This window comes from Mesoplodon bidens (genome assembly GCF_964165515.1).
Source record: "Mesoplodon bidens genome assembly, chromosome: 4".
Taxonomy (NCBI): Eukaryota; Metazoa; Chordata; class Mammalia; order Artiodactyla; family Ziphiidae; genus Mesoplodon; species Mesoplodon bidens.
Genome location: NC_138160.1, coordinates 18889287 through 18907204, shown reverse-complemented (window position 1 = coordinate 18907204; position 17918 = coordinate 18889287). Strand labels below are relative to the sequence as shown.

General features: G+C 34.3%; 1 protein-coding gene across 2 annotated transcripts in view; it reads left to right on the top strand.

Annotated features, from left to right (window-relative positions):
* Nucleotides 1-17918, top strand: part of CDH12 (cadherin 12) — a gene marked incomplete at its 3' end in the record, with an annotated part of 276138 nt that overhangs the window by 172020 nt on the left and 86200 nt on the right. The window contains exon 3 of one of the 2 annotated variants that reach the window (XM_081233541.1): nucleotides 13845-13964. The exons of the other annotated variant lie outside the window; for it this stretch is intronic. Within the exon in view, the coding sequence (XP_081089667.1) occupies nucleotides 13845-13964 (120 nt within the window). The remainder of the gene's footprint in view (nucleotides 1-13844; nucleotides 13965-17918) is intronic. 2 annotated transcript variants of the gene reach the window in all.

Here is a 17918-nt window from a genome sequence, read left to right as displayed (position 1 = left end):
GTACACATTAACAGAATGAAGGATAAAAACTATATAAGCATCTCAGTATATGGAAAAAAAAAACATTTGACAAAATTCAACACCCTTTAATAATGAAAACTCAACAAACTGTATATAGAAGAAATTTACCTTAATATAAAAAAGACCATATTTGAAAAGGTCATAACTAATATACTACTCAATGGTGAAAAACTGAAAGCTTTTTAAGATCAGGAAGAAGCCAAGGATGCCCGCTTTTGAAAACTTCTTTCAACATAGTACTGGAAGTCCTAGGCTGAGCAAATAGGCAAAAAAAAAAAAAAAAAAAAAAAAAAAAAGAGAGAGAGAGAGAGAGAGAAAGAAAGAAAGAAAGAAAGAAAGAAAGAAAGACAAGGCCTCTAACACTGAAAGGAAAAAGTAAAAAAATTTTTCTGTTTGCATATGGCCTAATTTTATACGTAGAAAATCCTAAAGATGTTCCCAAAAACTATTACAATTAATGAATGAATTCAGTAAAATTGCAGAATACAAAAATATAAAATGAGTTTCATTTCTATCACTAACAACAAACTATCCAAAAAAGAAATTAAGAAAATAACCTTATTTACAATATCATCAACAAGAGTAAAATACTTAGTAATAAAATTAACAAGGGAGGTGAAAGACTTGTATCTTGAAAACTATAAAACACTGATGAAAGAAATTAAAGAAGACACCCATAATTGGAAAGACATCTCATGTTCATGGATTGTAAGACTTAATATTGTTCAAATGGCCACACTACCCAAAGTGTCTACAGATTCATTGTAATCTTTATTGAAATCTCAATAGCATTTTTTCACAGAAATAGAAAAAACAATTCTAAAATTCATATAGAACTACAAAAAAATCAGAATAGTCAAAATAATGAGAAAGAAGAGCAAAGCTGGAGTCATCACACTTCCTGATTTCAAAATACCTTAGAAAACTATAAACATTAAAACAAGTAGTGTACTGCTAAAAGTTCAATTCCAAATTAAAAAAGAAAAAAGATATACCAAGTATAGCCAAACAAAATGGAACAGCTCAGTCACTTTACAAAGAGCTCCTGTGTTCCCTGGAAGTGATTAAGGGGAGTGGCTAAAGACAAAGTCTTTGTTGTCATTCAACTGCCAGAGTTTTCCCAGCCTCACAGTTTACCAAGAGTAATTCAGCATTTGTAAAAATGGAGGTGATTATAGGAGATAGGATCGTTTCAAGCATTAAATGGAAAATGCATATAAAATATTTTGGTCAATATTTGATACACTGTGGTAGTTCAATATATATTAGTTGTACTCTAACTTTTTTTTTAGGAAAGAAGAGGGAGCTACAGATGAGTATAATTTTCCGAGTCCCACAAAAGAAATCATAAAATAAACTTCAGTTCTTTGAATACTATCTTTTAAGATCAGAGTTTTCTTTTTGTTTTGCTATTTTTTTATTCTTATATTCTCAGTGCATAGTGTAGTATTAGCAACCACAACAATGATCACTTAATTGATGGCCCTATAAATGAAAAGCTAATGGCTGGGGTTCTTTCTTGGGTTCCTGTACTCTGGACATTATGGAAGACTCAAGGCATCACCTCATTGCAACATCTCACACTTCAGAACTAAGAGATGGAAGCCATAAGATGCTGAAGCTTTCTCTTTCAGATGGAAAATCCTAAAAATAGGGTTTATTAGGACCCTGCATTTTAATACTTGGACTCACAGGAAGTGGATGCCTGTGGATCAGAAAATATCAGGACAAAAGAGAAAAAATAAGACAAAAAGCAATATATGTAGAGCAACTCAACTGGAGAATGATCCTAATCAACAGACTAGCCCTAGCTTTGTTCCCTAAAGTCACAGACTAAAGGAAAGCCACCCTCCTGGGTCTGACTCCAGTGGAAGGAAACTGTGAGAATCTACAGACAAGACAACAAGGGAGACCACAGCAGCAGGACACATAATTTTCTTGGACTCGTAACTCCTCAGTGGAGTAGATTTAGAGAATGGACCTAAATGCTATCCAAAACTTCAAAGACATGAAACCTTCTGCCGAATGTGTCCCTATGTTCAGTGTTCTAAAGAAGTAAGAGGAGAACTTGGAACTGAATCTCAGCCCCAGCATGCATTAAGGACTCTGGTTTGCAAATGAACTTCCTTCCAGCTGCTAAATCTTTACAAACAAGGACATCAAACCCTTTCCTGAAATTTATCTTCTCACAGCTTGTTTTTTAATACCACAAAACCATAAATTGCCCTTCACCAAGTTTTCAATCTACCTTTTAAATCAAATTAATTGAATTCATGACTGTAATATTCTGAATATTCTTGTGCTTCTGGAGCATCATCTCCTGCTCTCTGTCCACTTTTCATTTGGTCTCCTGTCTCTTCAACTGGGTCATAAAATAAATTCATGATTAATCCCATCTAGCTATAACTCACTTTCTCTTAGGCTTTTAATCCCTTTTTGTCTTTTAATCTGCACTATATTTTAAGGCTGGCTTACAACTTGAAAGATTTCTAAAAAATACTGTTGGGCTTCCCTGGTGGTGCAGTGGTTGAGAGTCTGCCTGCCGATGCAGGGGACTCGGGTTTGTGCCCCGGTCTGGGAGGATCCCACGTGCCACAGAATGGCTGGGCCCATGAGCCATGGCCACTGAGCCTGTGCTTCTGGAGCCTGTGCTCCGCAACGGGAGAGGCCACAACAGTGAGAGGTCTGCATACCGAAAAAACAAAAACAAAAACAAAAACAGACTGTATATGAAAACTCCATATAGTAATATATTCACCAAAATATTGGAAAGGAATAATTTAGGAAGATGGAAAAAACCTCATGATAAATAATAGAATTATAAGTGAATTGAGATATAGCTTTTATTTGGAAATAATGGCATAGTTAATTTATGACACATTTTTGTCATCAAGCATGTATTTTAAAGTAGCATCAAATTTTACCAGTTTGAGTAACAGGAATGTCTCCCTGTTAGCATATATTGTGCAGGTAATAAGTTCAATGTTCCATAGAGTATTCATTAAAATTATAGTTTAGAGATATAATGTTTTTTACCTTTCTTTTTATGTGTTACTCTGAAAAGTTCAAAGGGGTTACTAAACAGATCACTATCCTATAAAGTCGTGATAATACATATGTTATTTTTCTTTTTTGATGAGTTTTAAAACTCACATCCAACTTTTAAAGGTTTTCCTAAATGAAAACATACATTACCATGAGAAAGATATCTATACATTTTTTCAAATTAAAATCATAGGTTCCATTCTCAGGAGAGAAACTTATATGAAGTGACAATTTGATAAAAACTTAGGTGAAATGACATAAAGTTGATAAATCCATCAAAGTTTTATCTTATTAACTATCAATTTAATCAGGGTCTTTTGTCTAGAATTACAACATGTGTTTATATCCTGGAATCTAAAGACATCTATTCCAAATCTCCCATTTGATAGATGAATAAACTGAGATCAGACTATTTGTCTTTTCCATTGTCATTTGCTCATCAATTGAGAGAATTTGGATTAGAAGACATATGAAATCTAGTAAAGTTTCAATTTTATTTAGCTGCAGTACATTTTTACCCTGATGTGTTAGATTACAATGAACAAGTACAGATGACAATTGAACAACACAGGGGCTAGGGGCTTCTACCCTACATGCAGTTGAAAATCTGGGTCTAATTTATAGTTAGCTCCTCATATCCATGGTTCCTCCTTATCCACAGTTCTATATCCCTGGGTTCAACCAACCATGGATCATGTAGTAGCATAATATTCACCATTGAAAAAATTTGCATATAAGTAGATCCAAGCAGTTCAAAGTTGTGTTGTTCAAGGGTCAACTGTACTGTATTGTAAGTGTTTAAGTCTTTTATTTCTTTAAAAATTGCTAAAACTAAACATCAGCCTAAATCACTGCAACATTTAACCACAGCAACACAAAAGGGACAAAATCTAATTATTAAATCACAGTACTTATACACAAATAACACCTCTTTCTCTATTAGCTAAGATTAGTTAATCAATAATGGCTAAAATTACTGCTACTTTATAGCTGAACATGCTTTCTATCAGTATACATGTTTATCTGTGAGCACTTTTAAATATTGCAGTCATGTGGCATCATCCTATCTTTTGAGTTTGTGAAATAATCAATAATCAAGACCACTGGATTCCAGGTAATGGGAACTGATAGAACTAGTTCTGGACTTTATTGTAATGAATTTCCCATAGATATGAACTCAGGACAGTCCTTGCTTTTACAAAAGTTTATTCTCTTCCTTAAAACTGGGAGTAGAATCATACACTCTTCAATAGATTTAGCAGGGCTTGATATGTCGAGATCACTAACATGCTAGTAATTGATTTCTTGTATTTTTTTGCCACTTTCATTGTGTTCTAAAGTCACTTTTGATTTGAAGCTGCTCCTCTGATTTCTGTAACAGACAGCAAAACAGCATCACTGCCATAAAGGTTGAGACGAGGGGACATTGAGTTTTTGACCCGAGTCAAGAGATGTAATAAAGGCTTCACTGGAAACTTCTAACATGGGCTGATCAAAATTATTTTCTAAGCCAAAATCATTTATTTTTTATTAACTTATTCAAGAGAAATTTATTAAGAACCTATTAGGCACCAAGCTCCATAGTAGGTACTGGAATTAAAAAAGAACTGTATGAAGTCTTCACTCTGTATGGCATGCTTGCTGCCTAGTGGAAGCATGAGAGACGTGGCATGACGCTCTGTGAGCATATGGAAATGAGTTTCTGGAAGAGGAGTTATTGAGGCCAATTTTTAATTTGGGCTGAAGTTCACCTGGGTGAAATGAGACCTTTCTGATATCCACAACCCAATCTATAAAGAGCAGGGTATGAAGTAGCACTATGTCTTAGGGAAATAATATTGTACTGAGGTAGCATAAAGTAGACAGAAAGTTTCATAAGAGATAAACTTGGAAATGTAGGTAGAGGCAGATCACAAAGGGCATTAGAGATAATGCTGAGGACAAAATCAAATTTGCATTTCTGAAAGATGACTGTGGCTTTAATTACACAGGGTGAATGGTAGGTGGTTATGAGAGGTAGCGGGGAGATTATTACTATCTTAAAGTCATAATCCAGGTAAGAAGCAGTAACATTTTGATGAAAAGTAGTGGCAGAATGAAGAGTACAAACACATTTTAGCAACGTTTAGTCAATAAAGGGGACTGGGGCTTCCCTGGTGGCACAGTGGTTGAGAGTCCGCCTGCCGATGCAGGGGACATGGGTTCGTGTCCTGGTCCGGGAAGATAACACATGCCGTGGAGCGGTTGGGCGCATGATCCATGGCCACTGGGCCTGCACGTCTGGAGCCTGTGCTCCGCAATGGGAGAGGCCACAACAGTGAGAGGCCTGCATACCGCAAAAAAATAAATTAAAATAATAATAATAATAATAATAAAGGGTACTGGAATGGATGTAAACAATAAGAGATTTAAAAAGAAGTTTAGAATGTAACCAAGAAATTGGATTTATCTTGGTCAAGTTAACTGGTAGTTTTGTTATTTAAGCAACTGGAAAATATAAATGATGGTCCAGGCACTAGCACCTAGAGACAAATATGAGTGATACCGTAGAGTTAGGCATATAGGATGGGAGACAAAACTTGGGGTGCATGAACCTTTAAAGGGCAGGGAGAGGAAAAGGGTGTGTAAAGAAGACTAAGAAATGGCGATCAAGGAAGAAAGGAGAGAGCCAAGAATAAACGATGCTGAGGAAGCCAACCACAGTTGGAAGCAGCCTGAAGAAAGAGATTTGCATCAACCAATTTAAATGCCCCTAAAGAAGACAAGTAAACATGAGGAGCCTCTTTCACTGGTGGTAGAAAACATCAGTTAATCAGAAGCAGTACTGAAAAGCTGAAGGAAGGCAGTTGTGGGCCTAAAATGTGCTAATAGGCAGTACTAGGCTCAGGAGAAAGCAATATTTCAAGTAAGGGAAGGAGCCAGTGGAAGTACTCTGTGGAAGTGAAACAATGAATGAGTTTGTCTGTAGTGCACCCAGTGGTAGACTGGATTATGAGAAGTGGCTGGGAAGCAGGCAATAGTGGAAGAAACCAGAAGGGGATGATTTACATATATTGTTTAAATGTATACTTTGCAAACTCTTTATGGAATTCAAATATGTTTCCAATTCTTGATTGAGAGGCTCAGAGTTCTTACCCAAAAATGAATTAACAGAGCCCTAATTTTTGTTGAAGAGTGGATAAAACATATTTCCTGGAGGGGAGATTTGGAGAAACTGAGGAGTTGAGGTTTAGAATGAAAAAGACAGACGTATATCAGACTATGAACGGTTTTGAAAGAGTTCAGACTGTGTGTAGTGATTCATAACATACCACCTAAGGATCTGGACAGAGCCGTGATACGTTCAAAGCCCTGTAACCAAAAGACTAATCTGCAGTAATGGAAAAGTTATTTTTAAAAAGTGGTAAGATTGGATTATGTTTCAATTTGCAGAACGAGTTACTGGAATTAGAAGGAAACAAGGATATCTTAGCCCATCATCATAAAGTTGAAGAATTTTAACAACCATTTTGATGTGGTCGCCCTATGTGCCATTTACTATGAAAAGCAATGTACATGTATTCACTCATGAATGAGTTCCACGAGGACCCTACTACTTGTACTCCCATTTTTTATTTGAAACAACAGAGGCTTAGAGTGTTTCAGTGACTTGCCAAAATTTTGTTAATACGGAAGTAATAGAAAACCCCAATCCATCGTCGTCTACAATCTCATACATAAAGGGCTGTATGGTCTCAAATCATCAAAATGCTTATAGGTTGAGCTTCACGCAGGTTAGATCAAGACTCCCCATCACCTTTCCTGGAATTCCCAAGTGTGTGTGATCTCTTGTGTGTGTCTGTCTCCAGTCATGTTTCCCCCAAGATGTTGAAAGAACTACAGCCAGACGTTTGTGCACCAGAGCGCAGAGAAAAAGAAAAAAGAGATCATTTCCTAGAAGGTCCCATCAAATATCTCCTCTGGTTTTCTTGGCTTGAAATGGGTTATATTTACATTCCTGAACCAATCATTATTAGCCAGAAAAAAAGGTTTATGTTTGTTAGACTTGAGCCAAATGCATCCATGGGAGTCAAGTTCCTTGTAAGGTATACTGAAGTGTGAGGGAGATAGTGATATATGAATATGTATATGAACAGTTCCTACCATTAGGTGAGATTAATTTTTTGGAGGGGATTACTACATTATCCACTACAATTACAGTACTATCCTTACAGAAGTGAAATAATTTGCAAAGGATCATTAATCTATTTAATTGCAGAACTGGTTCTAGGTTTCAATACTTCTGACTTCTGGTGTATACACACATGTACACACATATACACACATACACACATACATACACAGTTTGCACTTTTCCTTTTACTAAAACTAGATAAAGTGATAAATGGTTAGGAAGATAGATATATATAATAGAGTAGATACATACATACATACATACATATATGCATATATACATAGATCTCTCTTACCCTTAACATGGCAGAATCATCCAATCAAATAAAAACAAATAATTTTAGGTATGTTGGGTGTGTTTTAAATAAACTCTAATTAACTGGGCCTTTGTACCTTGGCTAAATGCATTTGAATCAGAAGTAATTTCTTTATCCTTTAAGAATATAAAGCTACCCAGCAAAAATACAAACCTTACTGAATTATAGCTGAGAACCCTTGAGTGAATGAATTCCAAGCTCATACATTTTTTTCATGATTTCTATGGAATTTCCCAATGACAACTTCTGTGAAAATAATTTCTAAATTGCATTAAATACAAAGAAGACAACATTGTACCATCACTAGAAGTCAGAGTTCAGTTATGTGTTGCTGGGAACAGACATTAAGATTTGTATTGGTGTTTGTGGTATAGAATTCTTGGCACACAACAGAGAGATAAAGTGCTCATTAAAATGGATTCACTTATCCATCAAAGTACATTTGAATCACAAGGTGTAAATATGTATAGTCTAAAACATTTAGGACATATCTGGGAAGAAAGTTTTATAAACTTAGAGTGCTTCTGGATCATCGGACTGAATAACAAATCACAAGTTGATGTCACAACATTACATGTGCCAGGGGATACTCTGAGGCCAGGCTGAGCAGAGTCAGAGTTGGTGGCAGAGAAAAACAAATTGCTTGCTCTGATCCTAGAAGTACAGTTCAAGGGAGAATAACTTCCGTTCTGGAGGAATTTTTTGGCATATGTCTTTTCTGATCCTTAAAATTTCTGATTACTTCAGGCAGGTTTAATAAGTATGCAAACTCTTCATTCTTGTGTCTCTAATAAAGTGACCCAATTCGTCATAGTCCACTTGTTTACATATTAATATATTTTAAACACACATCTCAAAATCACATTTTTCTAACATACAGGAGATACAATCTAGATTAGTATTCAATATTCAAATAATATTCAAATATTAAGGTATGGGACTTAAAGACAGGAATCATACTAGTGTATATGTTTGGGAGTTGTCACCCTCTGTGTGATGTCGGAGAACAAAAAGTGAGTATATATGTATTTATTTTATTTTACATATACTTGAATAGCACATATTGTGTGGGAAACTATTATAATTTCTTTATAAATATTAGCTGATTTAATACTTCTATAAAACTAGTATTCTTTTTTCTTTTTTTTGTTTTTTTTTAGTATGAGGAAACTAAAACAGAGATGTTAAGTAATTTGCTTGAGGTCTCACAGTTTGCTAGTGGTTCATCTAGGATTCAAACCTAGGTATTAAGGTTCCAGAGGCAAAGATGGTATACACAATGGCAAGCAATCCAGCCTCTCCTAATTGGAGAAATCTCCTAGGGAAAGTGTGTAGGACTGGACTTCTCAATGATGGCTACTCATCAGACTTATCTGCAGAGATTTTTAAGTGTTTCTGATACCTGGCCCATCCAAGAATAATTAAATTAGACTTTCTGATGAGGGCCCAGGAATTGGTATCCTTAATAATCCTTGTAAATGTCTTATATACAGCCCTGGTTGAAGATAAAGAGGACAGAGGAGCCATTTACAATTTTACAAATATAGAAAGAATCAACAGAAAGAAACTAAGAGACAAGTGTTCATAAGCAGTGCAGTGAAATCTAATGTAAAATTGATAAAGATCCAGTTCCCTTAAAGAGTAAGCTCACCTGCTGTGCATGTATGTTTAATTTTACTGTGTAGTTAAAGTCTGCTATAATTATAGTTTCAATGTCTTATAGTATCCTAGGCCTGTAAAGTATGTCACATGTGTGCACACACCCTCATTTGCTTCCCTCTATCTGACTCATTTCTGAAACCCTCTCTGCTTTACAGTTCTCTGCTGCTTAATGTCTTCTTTATGGGATAAAATGTACATTTATTTTCTGATCTTATTGGGAAAGAAAGTGTATTATATTTACCATTCTATACCTTTTTAACTCTGTATTATTTCTTGATTATAATACAATGTATACATAAGGCAAAAGCAAAGAGAAAATATGTTGCATTATATTTTTATTTCTTTTCCTGTTTATGCATCAGTCCTGAGAAGGGTTAACATTATTCAGCAAATAAATGTATATTGACTTCCATCAGATTTGTGTTCTAACTTGTGGCTAAATCTTGTTTATGTGATTTTGTAAATGTAATGTCACTCATTTTGGGTTCTGCTTTCTTAAATGAGAACAGTGATGTGCATTAGAAATTCAAGACAAGTTAAGCTCTCAATTTAGTATTAAAAAACTCTAAAGGCCATAACTAGCTTCCAAGTTGCCCATTTCAAGTATTATGTATTGCATTTGTGTCTTTTGTGTGTATTTAGGAGTATTACAAGGACTCACCAATAAACATTTATTTGGGATGTAATTCATGACAGACATTAGATGTACAAGGAATGAATATGGAAGGGCTTCTGATGTAAAAGCCTCTGTATTCCATGAGATGAACAAATGAGGCATAGAGTTTTAAAAAATCAAAATGTACTAAAGCTATTGGGAGTACACAGGAGTGGACAAACTATCTGTGCTTGGGAGCAGAAAAACAAGGACTCACAGAGGTGACAGTAGAGCTGGGACATCAGGAGTGAGTAGGATTTCTCCAGATGGTAGAAGCCAACGTCCTGCAGGCAACAGGATCACCTGGGCAAGAACACAGAGGTGCGAAAGAGCCTCAAATAAACAGTAAATAAGTATGTACAGTGACTGCACGGGGTCCCTGGCAGCACAGTTGGAAATTAATCTGGGAGGGATATCGAAACCCATTCATGTCATGCTAGTCATAGCATGTCAGTGAGTTTAGATAATGTTCTTTCATTAGGAATAAAAATCCATTCGAAGTTTTTTTTTTTTTCTTTTTAAATTCTAACTTTTTTAAAAAATGAATAAGAGTAACAATCAATCTCATATTATAAGAAAATAACTCTGATGCTCCTGGGTAAAAGGAGATGGAAGAGGAAGCAATTAGAATGCTCTGGAGCCTTGCAGTTGTGAGAGTAAAGATTCAAACCAGTTGAGACAGTGGCAGGGCAAAGACAAAGCAAAGAACATATTCAATTTATAGAATGTCCTTATACATCTGAGAAATTTTAAAAAATGAAGAGGTCATAAGTTCATCAGAACTCAATTATGTTTTCAATGTATTTCTAGTAAATTTGTTTATTTAATACTCTAAATGCAAAAAAAAATACATAGAATATAAACCTGTCATGCTGGAAGTGGTGTTCGACAGAAAATAATTAAGTAGCATATTATTTTTTATTGTATGTTGAGAATAGTACCTGGTGCATGGTGTGGACCACTGAATATTTCTTGACTGTAAGAAGAAATGAATGAATCAACAGATCAATACCTACTTTAGCTGAAATCATGAAACAGTCAGGCTCAGTTCTATTACCACCTGTCTACCATTTTATATGAGAATGACTTTCAGTATCAATGAGAATGATTTTAACATCATTGGGCTTCAATTATTTCATTGTGAAGTGCAGACATTGTGTCATTATTTCTAAAATTCAACCCCATTGAGAACATTAATCTTACTGAAATCAAATAAAGTACATCACATTTTGCATGAGCAAACAGAAGTAGGCCATGTGTGGTTGCATTATAAAAGAAAGCTGGATTACTTTCTCTAGGCTCCAGAACCCACATCATGTGCATGGGATAGAACTTGTTGGGGGGGGAGCTAATTAAAACTCTCTGAACTTCAACATTTAGAGTGGTTGCATTGTCATCCTGGGTGTGAGTGATAGAATAAACTCCAGGATGATGGCTACAGAGAAGAAGACTACTCCAGTTTCTGTGGATGTCACTGACTGTATTATTTCTTTGTTTCACATCAAACATGCCCCAACCACAACCTCCCACTCCTACCTCTTGGGTGTTTAGTGTTTAATAGTGTCAGGAACTGGTGTTCTACACAAGCACTGACCAAGGTAGTCTTTGGAGATGTATGTGCTCCAGACAGTTAGTTTCATCTTCTTAATGAAGGGAGTATGAAGTCTCTCTTTTGCATTAGTTTGGTGAAAGCTGTGGACCAGTAAACAAAACAAGCTGATATAACACTGTTTAATTGTATTCTTATAAACTCATATAGAGGTAGCTCAAAAACTCTTAAATAACTTACATCAGAAACTGCTTTTTCACTAAACTAGAGTTTATCGTCACTGTAATTCAGTGTACATAATTTTTTAATATCATAGACATTGCTATGGATGAAACAAGTGTCATTATTCTTGCTATCCTGTGATCCTTTTGAGTTGGACAAAAGTGGAATTGAATGATGCATATTTGCTGTTTCTATAAATTATGGAAATACTTCTTAATTCACTCCTTTAACATTTGAGGTTAAAAATTATTAATGTAAAGAATTTAATATACATTTGGAAAATATTTTTCTATATACTTACCAAAAATGTATTCTGCATTGAGCATATGGTGACCATTAGATAAAAGTTTATTAAATTTGTTACTACATACTTTCTAGAAGATATAATACTTTTTTCTTCAAATATATCCTCAGAGTAAAACAACCCACTGTTTTTCAACTGCAATATTTATACCTAGAATTGGGCATTATTCAATGTTTGTAGATTTTACCTGTATAACACATGTGTGAAGAAGTGATAATGAAGAGCTAGGTAAGTGATTTTTTCTGGGGGAAAAAATCATTACCTAGAAGAGGGGAGGGAAGAGGGGAATTGACTCTTGCAACTGTTCATTCTTACATCATTAAGGAGAACATACTCTTGATGAATCCTTAATATAGGTCCCCAATGCCTACAAATGCTTATTTGTCCAATAATTATTAAAGATGCTGCAAATATTGTTGTTAATGATGATGATGGATGATGCTGAATAATATCAGTTATCATTCTTGACAGCTTAGAAATGTTTGCCTACTTTTGGGAATTCCCTGGTAGTCCAGTGGTTAGGGCTCTGAGTTTCCACTGCAGGGAACACAGACAGGTTCAATCCTTGGTCAGAAAGCTAAGATCCCGCAAGCCGTGAGGCCTAAAAATAAATAAATAAATAAGTTTCCCTACTTTCCTTCTAGTAGTGTCTTCTCCTGGGAAAGGCTGTTGTAATAAAACATATGCTTTATCTGTTGATATAACTAGGATTCACCAAAACATCTTAAGATAAAGCATTTGGCATTGACTGTCTACTGAAAGTTATGATTTCTTACTTTTTCAGCATTCTAACACTTCATGTAACAAAAAAGTAGAGGTGAAGAGATGGTTCATTCTCTTGTCTTTTAGAGCAAACCTTTAAGATTGAGTTTGTTCCTGGTTGGCACTGTCTTAAGAAAAAAGCCTGAGTGAGTAAATGGAGCAGTCTTGCATTCCCCAAACTGACAGTGACATTGAATGCCTCCAAGAGATGAAGAGTGTTCTGTCCACTGTACAACTTTGGATGCACATTTCACTCCCTTTATGCTCAGTAGACATTTCCTTCCTTCATCAGCAGCATATTATTTTATTTATACTGAGTTTGATCGTTTTGATTCTACTTTGTTCTCAATTCAGAATAGTAACACTGAATGGACATTAAGAAGAGATACTCATTTAAAAAGTTCTTAGAGGAAGACTTAAACTATGACTATGAATATGTAAGACAAAACTGCTGAAAAATATCTCCCGTCAACTTCTCTTAGTACATAAATAATATGACCAAGTGTCAGGAGATGAGAAAAGCTACAGATAATTTGGATTGTCTTTAAAGTTTTCCTATGTCATTGAACACAGAATAATTCAGTCTTGAGGCATAAAGGTGCTTCTCTAGTTAGAATTGCAATTATTTTCGGTTCCTCATTTTCTCAAATATTCTTTCCTAATTAAAGGCTTCCTAAATGAGTATGTAATTATTGATTTTTAAACTGCAATGGCAAATTACTTACACCCTCTAAAGTTCAGTAAGCCTTTAAACCTTTTAGCTCTTCTATTGATATCCTAGTCATGCAATTAAAGCATCTACAGTAAGCAGATGAGCTAATGCAAGTGGTGTCATGTTTTCTTTGGTGTACAAATCAATAAAGCTATTGTGATGACTTTCAGGTCAATGACCTAACTACTGGAAATGGACACAGCTTTAAAAATAGATTTTTAAAATAGGTATCATTTGCACTAACAGCTAATATTGTTGCTCAACATTTTGGTTATAATAGTTCAGTTATTCTCAGTGACTTCATATACTCACAGAATTAAGGAATGCCATATTCCAAAGGAAAATGGAGTACAGAAGATAAAAGACATGACCTTGAGCTCTATAAAACAAAGATGCTAGAATCATATGGTCTTATTTTCCAGGTGCTTATGTGCTCCAGGTCAAGGCCACGGATGCAGATGACCCAACCTATGGAAACAGTGCCAGAGTCGTTTACAGCATTCTTCAGGGACAGCCTTATTTCTCTATTGATCCCAAGACAGGTAAATTTTTTTATTAGAGACAACATTATCACCTCCCTTTCCCATTCTAACACTGCAATAAAGATTCAATGCGCTCCCCATCTAACAAAGGAAGATAGGATCTTACCTTGCTGCTGCAGAGCTATTTCTTTCAGATTGAACTTCGTATAAATATAAACCTTTTTACACATATATGCCAAGTCCAAATTTGTTAGTTAGGAATTCTTTGTATGATTTACTTTAAATTTTCCAAAGTCTAGGAATATATGGTGGTTTTTTGTTTGTTTGTTTCTTCTAGCTAAAATAGCTTTTTATTTCAGTTTTTCTTGGTTGGGTTCAATTATATTCAGTTTTGGGCCTAATCAACCAAAGATTATGGAGTCTCTATTGCTATCTTTATCAAGGGTTATGGGTGGTGACTTTGGAAAAATATAGACTTATGCTTCTAGTAGGGGAAAGAAGAGGCTGACAAACTTGAAACCCCAAGATCACTAATTCTTCTGGTCTATGTTTTTGAAGCCAGTCTCATTTTAAAATCAAACCATTGAAATTCTAGTTTTCAAAGCTCCATATAAAAATCTATGGAAAGTATAGAAAGGGCAGGAAAACATGCAGGACGATTTTGTAATCCCTTTAAAATGAAACGAGTTCCCCCTGTTTCTAGAGAATCTGTTTTTGAGTGAAGATAGTTTTTAAGGAGCTCCAGTCAAGCTGACCAGTGATCAAAGCAGGTGCTCGTGGTCAGAGTTAAAGCAGAAAGTCCATAATGACAGTTGTTTTATCAACTCTTATATAATACATAACATGTTGCATATTAAATTCAATACTGTTTATCACATCAGTTTAAAGTAATGGAATAAACTGTTAACATACTGGACTAATAAGTTACTTTTAAATTTTGTAAGTTGATCTTTAAAGATCTACATTGATTTGAAAGGTATTCATTTCCAACACTATACATGCAAATGGGTTAAACATTTCAAAAGTTATACTTCCTCAGAAGTGTGTGGAAACTGGAATACCAATTAGATATAGGTTAATTAATAATTAACCATGGATGGATGTTGCTTGGAAACGTAAGGTCAATTAAGTGAAACTAAAGAACCAGCAAATTTTCTGTCAACTAAACCTGCCATTCTGTCTGTCCTCACTTCTCACCCTTTTCATCAAGCCAACAGGGGGGCAGAAACCATCAAAAATGAAGGGAATAAGGCTGGGAGCTGCTCTCTTTGGTAAACTTAAAAAGGAATAGATTGTAGTAAGGACAACATCAGTCCTTTAAGAAGGGAACTTCAGTGCTGAAGAAAATACAGAAAAGTTCAGGACAAAGAAGCTCTTTTGGTTTGGAAGTAGGATCAGAAATCAAAAGCCAGGGAGTCAAATGTTAAGAGTGAGTGTGTAATGGGGAGATTACACCTAAAATGTAAGTTATTTTCCAGAAGTAGGCTGTGAAGACAGGAGAAGAAAATGTTTGGCAATATAGGTATTGAGGAAGTTTTGTAGTGGCTATTGTTGTTTACCTTTGGGAAAATCATATATTTGTGGACAAAAGGGAAAATTGTTGATAAAAAATGTTTGGGGAAGTTTTCAATGAAGTTTATGATGGTACAAAGCTCCAGAGGAATTAGGAAGGTTTGTGCAATAGGCCAAATGTATAGATAAATAATGAGATTATCTAAGACACTATACATCCTTTTATCAAATGGGAATATTATGGATTATTTTTTCTTATACAGTTACATTTTCCAAATTTACCATAACAGGGAATCTAACAGAAATAAAAGTAAGGACAATATCTGTCTCCTAGACCACTTCAGTCTCTGAGAAGCACTTCTAACAGACAGAAAGGATGGGAGAAAAAGAAAGGAAGGTGTCTAGAGATTGGTGAGGAGGGAGATTTTTAGTATTAGGCTACGCTTACTGAGCTGCAGTGATTAATTCTATAGAGTAGATGAGTTTATATACTCGGAGTAAATGTGACAGAGGAAGGATCAAAGATTTAATATTGGAAAAATAACTATAGATGGAGACCATACCTAACTAAAAAAGCAAGATAAAAATCATACAAATGTGAATCGAAGCATAACGCGTGGATACAGAATATAATTGCTTTGGTCAAATTAAAACTGGACAGACAACAATTATATGAAGGGTATACTTGCCCTCCTCTTGACTTTACTTGTTCAATATCAACTTTAGATAAATTATATGCCTTCAGAAAGTATCATTTTACAGAAGAGTATGTATATTCATAATATGTCTTTTCTAACTGTGTATTTATATTTTTTATATCAAGCTTATTATTTAGAACTGAAGGTGAAACAATTCTGGCATGAACTATGGAATAGATTTTTTGAAGCATTGGTTTTCACTGGAGACAGAAGTCTTGATACTAACAATGCCCCAGACCACTAGACAGGAAAAGAGTGGATGGTGAGGCACTTCATTAATAGAATGATAACTAGTTCTTCATGCACAGAAACCATTAAGAAGACTTTTTGTCAAATTTATTACCTTGTGGTAGATAAGAATAAATCAAAACTCAAGGATAATTGCAATTTCTCAGAAATAGTCCCCATTTGTTCCAGCCATATAGCTTCCTTTTATGATTCCTTTTGCTGTTATTAAATAAAATGCATGAAAAACTAATATTATCTAAAATTTTCCACATTTGAGTGTAGAAACCAGTTTTAAATAATTTCTAAAGGAAGAGTGTCATCAAAACTTCTGGTGCCTAAGTATTTATGAGGAGATAAATATAACTATTTAGTATTCGTTTGGAATGAGAACATTTTTTAAAAGGTTTTCATTGACATTGCTGTTTGACAAACATTCCTAGCATCTCTATCCAATGTATAAATATTGCAGGTTTATTTATAAATAATATAAATTGATGCATTTTATGAAATAAGCCCCAAATTGACTTTAAAATTGGCTAATTTGGCAATTATTTGGCTTACCTAAGAGAATGTTAACTGTAACTTAAAATTTGCCTGCATTCATGTATATGCCTCAAATGATTATTAAATATTTTTAAAAAACAGAAATGTAGATACATTTATAAAACATTAAATAACATTGATCCTTATTATACTTAATGTTTATAAAACACTAAAATATTTGTCATATTGACATATTATATTATATATATTTTACACTTAATATTTATGATACATTAGAAAAACACTTATAATCTATAAAATGTTAAAGAGGCATTGTAATATTTTATTTGATACATGAAATTGAGATGCTAAATATTTCCAGAGCATTGATAATAGAATTATTTCATTTAGGAAAACAAACATTATTATAAACAATTGATCTCATGACTTAATTTACATTTAAAATTCTTTTAAAGTATTTGAATTTTTCCCTAAATGATTTTAAAATCTAATCTGAGTTGGATATCTAGATATTGCTATTTGGTGTATCATGTAGTGATGATATGTTGATTTTTCTAAATAATCTGAGCTCTACCTGAGAAAGCATTATATTGATAATACTATTTTATTTCAACATTTAAAAAAATCCATAAATTTAAATTGTTCTGTCATGGTAAAATATATATAACAGAAATTTTGCTATTTTAACCATTTTAAGTGTACTATTCAGGGACATTATGTACGTTCACATTGTGTAACCATCACCACCGTCCACCTCCAGAACTTTTCATCAGTGCCTTTTCGTTTATGTGCACTGTCAAAAGTGCATATTTATAAGCCTTTATGTTATGTATTTACATGTGAATTTTTAGGATTCATATGAGAATGGGATTGCATGCATGAGTTACTTTCTTTTTTTCTTTTATCCACTATTCTGATATTTCATGCTTTATGATTCTGTCCTAGCTTCTGTTTGGGAAATCTGATGAAGGGCTAAGAGAACTGACACTTTCTAAAGATTTTTAGCTCGATTATCACCTTTTGATTAGAGATGATTATCTTCAAGCTTACTTCCCAAATAAAACATCATCCA